The sequence below is a fragment of the Sardina pilchardus genome, chromosome 12, assembly GCF_963854185.1.
Source record: "Sardina pilchardus chromosome 12, fSarPil1.1, whole genome shotgun sequence".
Taxonomy (NCBI): domain Eukaryota; kingdom Metazoa; phylum Chordata; class Actinopteri; order Clupeiformes; family Clupeidae; genus Sardina; species Sardina pilchardus.
Window position 1 is genome coordinate 32,359,017 of NC_085005.1, and position 7,800 is coordinate 32,366,816.

Genomic DNA, 7,800 nt, shown 5'->3' on the forward strand with positions numbered 1-7,800 from the left:
TACAGACTGCTCTTGCTAGCTTGAGTAGTGGACAGTGCTAACTGCTCTTGCTAGCTTGAGTAGTGGACAGTACTAACTGCTCTTGCTAGCTTGGGCAGCTGACAATGCTAACTGCTCTTACTAGCTTGGGGAGCTAACAGTGCTAACTGCTATCTGCTCTTGCTTGTTTGTGGACAGTGCTAACTGCTATCTGCTCTTGCTAGCTTGGGCATCGGACAGTGTTAACTGCTATCTGCTCTTGCTAGCTTGGGCAGCAGACAGTGCTAACAGCTATCTGCTCTTGCTAGTTTGAGTAGTGGACAGTGCTAACTGCTATCTGCTCTTGCTAGTTTGAGTAGTAGACAGTGCTAACTGCTATCTGCTCTTGCTAGTTTGAGTAGTAGACAATGCTAACTGCTATCTGCTCTTGTGACAGAGTGGCACGATTGAAGCACCCATTAGACTGCTATGGGATGAGCCAAACATCCTCTCTTATCGCCAAATCTCAGGTCAGACTCTGCAAAAATGTTTGGACTGCATGTAGAGGACATAAACACTTCTCTTCTTCGCGCTGCGTCTGGTAAACACTGTACTAGGTGCGCCGCTGGGGGACAGCTTAACGGGAGGAAATGTATGTACTGTATGTTCTTGGGCGTTGAACGTAAAGCTTAGAAAACGTGCATGAGAAGTGTCTCTGCATTCACAGCTGATTGTCCCTTCCCTGGCCTGTGGCTAGCAGTGCATTGTGGGAAGGACAGGTTTTGTTCCTGGGCAGCTCGGGAGGACTTAACGAGTTGGTGAGCGAGGGGTGCGTCGGAGGAGTGGACTGCACCGGAGCCGAGACATGGTGCCGTCCGACCGACTAGAACTCTCTTCACACTGCGAGAACCTCACACTCAACAGCACGTCCACACATGCATCTCTCTCATACACACACACACACACACACACACACACCACACACACCCATGGTTACAAACATATCTCCAAAAACACCATCATCCAAAACCCCAGTCAACCAATAGACACACGCCTACAACTTCAATTCTTCCAACACTCTTGTTAAAAACAAAAAAAACAAAAGAAACACAGAAATAAATTCCACATAAATGTACATCTGACTCCTTTTGTTCCTTAGCCCCCCCTCGTCTCATCCTTGGCCATTGAAAATGAGTGCATCAGAACCCCCCCCCCCCCTCCCCCCAACAGGCTCAAGTAAACATCTCAATATCTCAGGGCACCATTACACACATAGCACAGGCAGGGCAGGCGGCTCTGGAGAGGACCGCCATCAGAACCAGGCCCGACCCGGGACAGAACCCTGTCCTGTTCTGCTTAGATCTGGGAGCAGAAGAACCCAGCCTGATCCTGACCAGAACAAGGGCCGGAACGTGGTCTGATGCTGGTCCCATCTGGGTGAGATCTGGACCAGAACCGGGTCCTGTCCAGAGCCTGCTGCTGCTGCTGCTGCCTGGGAGTCTTGAACTCTTGCAGGAACCACACACACCCTTTCAAGCCATCTCTAAACTCTTTTATATGGTTTTCAGAGTAAAAAAAATAGTCCTCAGAGGGAAACATGACGATCCTGTAGGAGGCTGTGCCTGGGCAGAGAGGGCTGTGTGTGTGTGTGTGTGTGTGTGTGTGTGTGTGTGTGTGTGTGTGTGTGTGTTGTGTGTGTGTGTGTGTGGTGTGTGTATAAGTGTGTGTGTGTGTGTGTGTGTGTGTGACAGAGAGGGTTTACAAGAGGAGGGGAGGGGGAGGGGTGTGTGTGTGTGTGTGTGGATAAGGGGGTTTGTCAGTGCTGAGGGGGTACGGGTCGGGTCGGGTCGGGTCGGGGCATCTAGCGCAGCCACAGTTTGAGCCTCAGAGCGTCCACTCCGTTGAGATAGTACCGGAACAGACGCTTGTCCCTCACAAAGCCCAGGTTCTCATACAGCTTCAGCGCAGACTTGTTGGTGATCTCCGTCTCCAAGACAACCTGCCATAAACACACAGAAACAACAGTCACAGGAGAGAAAGAGAGAGAGAGAGAGAGAGAGAAGGATGGAGAGAGACAAAAGGAAGGGAGGGGGAGAAGAAATAAGTGTGGTAAAGAAATTGAGGGAGGAGGAAAGGAGAGGGAGAGAGATACAGGTAGAATGAGAGAGAAAGGCAGAGAGAGAGAGAGAGAGAGAGAGAGAGAGAGAGAGAGAGAGAGAGAGAGAGGTAGAGAAGGCTTCTCCAACTAGACCCTCTGGCCCTCTCCTCTCCTCTCCCTCCTTGGGTCTGATGGTGCATTCACACTAGGTCCTCTGGACCGGACCCGGGTTTGTTTGGTCCGCTGGTTCGGTTGTTTTTGATAGTGTGAACGCAACCGTACCCAACTCGGGTGCGGACCCGGGACCGGACCCGAAAAGGTGATCTTGGGTCACCCGAAAAGGTGGTCTTGGGTCCGGTTTGCTAGAACGCTGGAGCAGGTTGCTAAGCAAACGTTCTGGAGAATCTAAAGAATCTTTACCTTTGTCTTCTTCATTGCACTGCCTTCTGCTGTGTTGCCAAGTGATATTTGTAAACAGAATTCTCGAAGTTTGTGTCTAGAAGCATGGTGCTTATGACGCAAACGGACCCGGGTGCGCACACAAACATGTAATGTGAACACAGACCAACTACGGTAGAAGTAACCGCACTCGGGTCCGGTCCAGCTAAACGGACCTAGTGTGAAAGCAACCTGAGTGGACGGTAGGTGGTCACGCGTGTGGATGCTGAGGGCTCTCTTCATGAAGAGGGAGGAACAGAACGCACAGATTTGGGATGTCCTTAAGGACACTAGAGTCGTTCTATTTGAAATAATGGAACTTATTATATATTAAACGCACCATCAAATATACATAGGATATCCATATGCAGGATTTGTCCCTAGCTTCTCCTCTCATTATGAGAGTGAGAAGCTGAGTTCATGTTTTATTAAGGTTGACTCAGCCCTTAGACCTACTCATGTGGTATTAGCTGTGGTATGTGCTATTCTACTTTCACAACCCTTAGCTGTTTTTTGCTGCTTTTGCTGTTAGCATCAGTTCTACTGATATGATTCAAACTGCTCTTTAATGAACAAATATGGTCATAAGGCCACAAACACAGCTAGTGGATGTGAGGTGGATCACCAGCAGGACTAAACTGCTGCGCACCCTTGAGCAGGCCGCAGTGAGGTAGACTAGCGGATAGAGGCCTTTATAAACCACCTCCACCCTTGAGCAGGCCGCAGTGAGGTAGACTAGTGGATAGAGGCCTTTATAAACCGCCTCCACCCTTGAGCAGGCCGCAGTGAGGTAGACTAGTGGATAGAGGCCTTTATAAACCACCTCCACCCTTGAGCAGGCCGCAGTGAGGTAGACTAGTGGATAGAGGCCTTTATAAACCACCTCCACCCTTGAGCAGGCCGCAATGAGGGAGACTAGTGGTTAGAGGCCTTTATAAACCACTTCCACCCTGACTAACTGGTCTTGAGTGGGATCTAATATGGCCAAGCCTCCATGTGAGCACAGCACACACAGAGTTGAGGTAAGTATGGTGAGGGTGTAGGGATTGGTTGGTCCCGGAAAATGAAAGACAGACAGAGAGAGAGAGAGAGAGAGAGAGAGAGAGAGAGAGAGAGAGAGAGAGAGATATGACGTGGGGCCGACTCCAGAAACACAAACCCACAGTGACACGTTAATACATCATGAGCGTGTAATAAATGTGGCGAGCACAAGGCCAGCACACGAGACGAGACGAGACGAGACGAGACGTGACGGATGCTCTTACCTCATCACAGTCGCCCTCCACCATGGCGTAGATGGCCTTCTTCACAAGGTTGGTACCTACAGAGGCACAGCACACAAGATTAACATCAGAGCGCCCGCACAACACACCGACAGGAGCACAGCACACAAGATTAACACCAGACAGTCCACTAAAGAACAAGACCGTCCACAAAGGGGACAGCACACAAGATTAACACGAGACCGTCCACTAAAGAGGACAGCACACAAGATTAACATGAGACGGTCCACTAAATAGGACAGCACAAAAGATTAACGCGAGACCGTCCACTAAAGAACGAGACTGTCCACTAAAGAGGACAGCACAAAAGACGAACACACTCACCGATGCTTTTCCGTCTGTGTTTGGAATCCACGGCCAACATGGCGATGTACCCGCGACGGAACATCTTCTTATGCATGTCCAGCTTGCACACAATGGCACCCACACACTCGCCATCCACCACCGCCTACACACACACACACACACACACAATAAAATAAATTAAACACACACAGCAAGGCATCAGCAGCACTAAGATGGCAGTCTGAGAGATGCATCAGCATCCTCCGCCTGAGAGCAGGCCGGTGTGTGACCCGTGCAGCCCAGATCGGCCTGAACGCTCCATCAGGTCACCTGAGAGCAGGCCGGTGTGAGACGGTGCAGCCCAGATCAGCCCGAACGCTCCATCAGGTCACCAGGAGCAGATAGCCTACATTCCAAACTCGACCCCTTGCACCTGATTTCCCACCTGCCTCATCCCCATGACACCTGGGCTGTGTGTGTGTGTGTGAGCGTGCGTGCGTGCGTGCGTGCGTGTGTGTATGGCTCTTACTGTCTTTCTGCCATTGCAAAAATGATTTCATTAGAACATTTCCACCTGAAGGTTCCATTTGTAATGCAAATGTTTAGATCTGTTAGGTATAATTCAGGAGTGAAACATGAGGCTACCGCACTCGTCCCTCACCAATACAGAAAGTGCTTTAGGAATAACTACTCATAATAAACCACGCAGACTTTAAGGAATCTGACAGTTCCTAAGACCATGTCCTAACAGGATCTGAGCGAGTGACTGTCGATGTTGTCTGTCTACACGGAATCTGTTAAATACGCCCTTCTGGGCCCTGTGTGTGTGTGTGTGTGTGTGTGTGTGTGTGTGTGTGTGTGTGCGTGCGCCCTTCTATTGAGTTGTATTCCAGGTAGCAGAGCAAAGCGAGCGACAGAAAGAAAATAGAAACAGGGCGTCCGACAATAGTTCTCTCAAAACGTCACGTTCCTAGTATGCGCTGCTCGCGTCGCTTGCAGTCAGGACGCTCCAACTGAATATAATGCAATCAAAGGGGCTTTATTGCTAACGTCCGCTCGCATGGCGTCCGGTCAGAGCACGGCGTAAGATCTGGACCTGGACCTGGTGCAGCACTGGTCGGCTCCAGCTGTTGGGCCAACTATACACACACACATGGACATAGCTGTTGGGCCAACTATACACACACACATGGACATAGCTGTTGGGCCACACACACACACATGGACATAGCTGTCTGCAAATAACGCCACTCGGCTTACTGACACCCCGTCTGTTTAGAAATAAAACAAAAACAAACAAAACACAAGCTCTTGGCTGCAGGAGTGCACTTGGCATTTGGGCCTGGCTCCGAGGAGCCCCAAGCATGGAGCAATTGCAAGGCTATAATTTACTCTAGGTCAGTCCGATCACATTTCAATACGTGTGTGTGTGTGTGTGTGTGTGTGTGTGTGTGTGTGTGTGTGTGTGTGTGTGTGTGTGTGCATGTGTGTATGTGGGAGAGTGTGGTCAAGTGGTTGCTTGTGGACCAACACCTGATATACCTATATAGGGCCCATCTGAATTACTGCAGTTAAACACTTGACAGCCTATGGCATCAGGTTTCAGTGGCCAGACCGGGAGCTGTGTGTGTGTGTGTGTGTGTGTGTGTGTGTGTGTGTGTGTGTGTGTGTGTGTGTGTGTGTGTGTGTGTGTGTAGGGGGTGTGACGTTCGTAAAAATAGCTGTGCGAAGGGCCCACCGGCCCACATTTCTGCACATTTGGGCACCACTGATAACCATTGGGCACACAGGCCGGCTCAAGGCCAGCCTTCACTCTACGCTGACAGGGTGCCGCTCACATGGCCAGAGACGGTGGAAGATTCCCTGTTTTAGGGCCATTTGGCCATCATGTACGAGTGGGAGGAGTTACCATGACAGCACTTAACAGGCTGCATGCTATTTGCCAGGGCGCTGGTTTAAATACAGCTGTGTTGAATGAAGAATGCACACATTGCTAGCACAAATCAGAGCACTAAAATATATGAGTGTTTTACTAAAGAACAAATCAACATACCAAATGTGCAAGTGTTGTATTATACTGTAACATAATGCTACTGTCTACCGAAAAGTTTTAGGCTACACAAGACCACCACACTGTTCTCCTAATTGCTAACTATGCAATTAGCTTCATTGATAGGTTGACGGGGCGGATGTACGTACCAGGAAGCAGAGCTGCGGCCAGTTATGGATGAAGTACCTATAGGTGTATATGGAGTAAGGCTCGGACAGATCTTTCGTAATGAGTCGCATGATTCCTGGCATCTGTAGTTCCGACTCGTAGCGAACGTAGAGGATATCTTGGTCGAACCCAGCGTCGCTGTTCAGGTCTAACCTCGCGAGTTGAGCCGCTGGGGTCGAGTCTTCTACCGGGTTGGGTTCAGCAGCGTGGGCCCCTTTATCCAGGTTTTCACCTGAATGTCTATGTGCTTCCGTGCCATCGCTGTTGGTTTCCGTGTTCTGGTCACCAACGGCGCTGCCACAGGGAATCTGGCAAGCTTCAGAATTGGGTTCAGTCCGAGTCTCCCGGCCGTCACTATTGTTCGACTGGGTCTGGCAGCAATTCGCACACGGACCACGCTCTTGACGTTCGCAAGAGCAATTTCTGTCGCTTGCCGTGCGGCTTGCCGCATCGACACAGCTGTCAGAACGATCTGGAGATTGTCTCAGTTCGTCTGGACTCTCGTCTACATGGTTGTGGCTGAAGCCGTCCTCCATGGAAGGGTTTACGCCGTTCACTTGCTGTTCTTCTGTTCGATTGTGGTTGTGCTGGGTTGACTCTGAGTGAGAAAGCGAGCACTTCTGGTTTGTATTTTTAACTAGTTTGCCCTCAGAGATCTGCTGTTCCAGTACTTTGGCAGGGGTAAGCAATTCCTGCTGTTTCCCTTCCCCGGGTACACCGCACCCATCCCCGGGGAAGGGAGTAATTTCAGCCGGGGATTCTGGTAAGGCGCTGCTAGGCCCAGTCGGCACTGCGGCCATCCCACCTCATTCAGAGCAAAATAAAGACTACAGAAACGCAACGAAGAGATACGTATCCACGGTGTAACGACGTCTTTAAAACAGGTTTCCTACCATTCTTTAAAAATGTAGAAATTCCGATGGTGAGGGTGACTACTTCGGCTTTCCTCGAGACCCTAAACGTCTCTTTCCCCCTCGGCTTCCCTGTTCCTCGCTGCCGTAAAGTGCTGTCGCAGCAACCTCCATTGTAGCTGCAAAGCAACTGTCATTTTACGACAGTTACTGGAACCAGTCCATCGTCCTCCTCGACCTCAATGGGCTGTGGAACATGCTAAATGATCCAGGCCTTTAGATCGAAAAAGTAGTCTACCCAATTTTCACTGGAAAAGTACAATTAAATATGTGAATGTTACAAATGCTAGCGAACTAGACATTTTTAAAAGGATAAAAAAATAGGGTACTTTCTTAATTTTGTAGTCTCAAAATAAAATGATGGTGCCTTTCAAGGACACAGATATATTGTAAGTCTAGGCCTAACAAAAAAATAATAATTACAATTATATTGATACAGATTTTGCATAAGGGCTGAAGGCAGTTTTGGGATCTACAGGCCATGTAGCAAATGGCTACCAAAGGCAGCGTCAGCAAGAGCTCAGTGGGCCTGGCTCAAGTCTGCTCATGATCGCAGGCCTACCACTGCTCCTCTTGACTATACACATTTCTGTTCCATGACTAAGAGCG

The 7,800-nt window shown here is 49.6% G+C and overlaps 1 protein-coding gene across 1 annotated transcript; it reads right to left on the bottom strand.

The window, feature by feature from the left end:
• Window positions 1–1,495: 1,495 nt before the first annotated feature.
• naa30 (N-alpha-acetyltransferase 30, NatC catalytic subunit) lies at window positions 1,496–7,290 on the bottom strand. The gene is made up of 4 exons (XM_062550405.1): window positions 6,262–7,290; window positions 4,102–4,225; window positions 3,760–3,815; window positions 1,496–1,957 (listed from the first exon to the last, which is right to left on the bottom strand). The coding sequence occupies exons 1-4, from the start codon at window positions 7,078–7,080 to the stop codon at window positions 1,820–1,822; spliced, it is 1,137 nt and encodes a 378-aa protein (XP_062406389.1). The 5' UTR covers window positions 7,081–7,290; the 3' UTR covers window positions 1,496–1,819.
• Window positions 7,291–7,800: the final 510 nt, after the last annotated feature.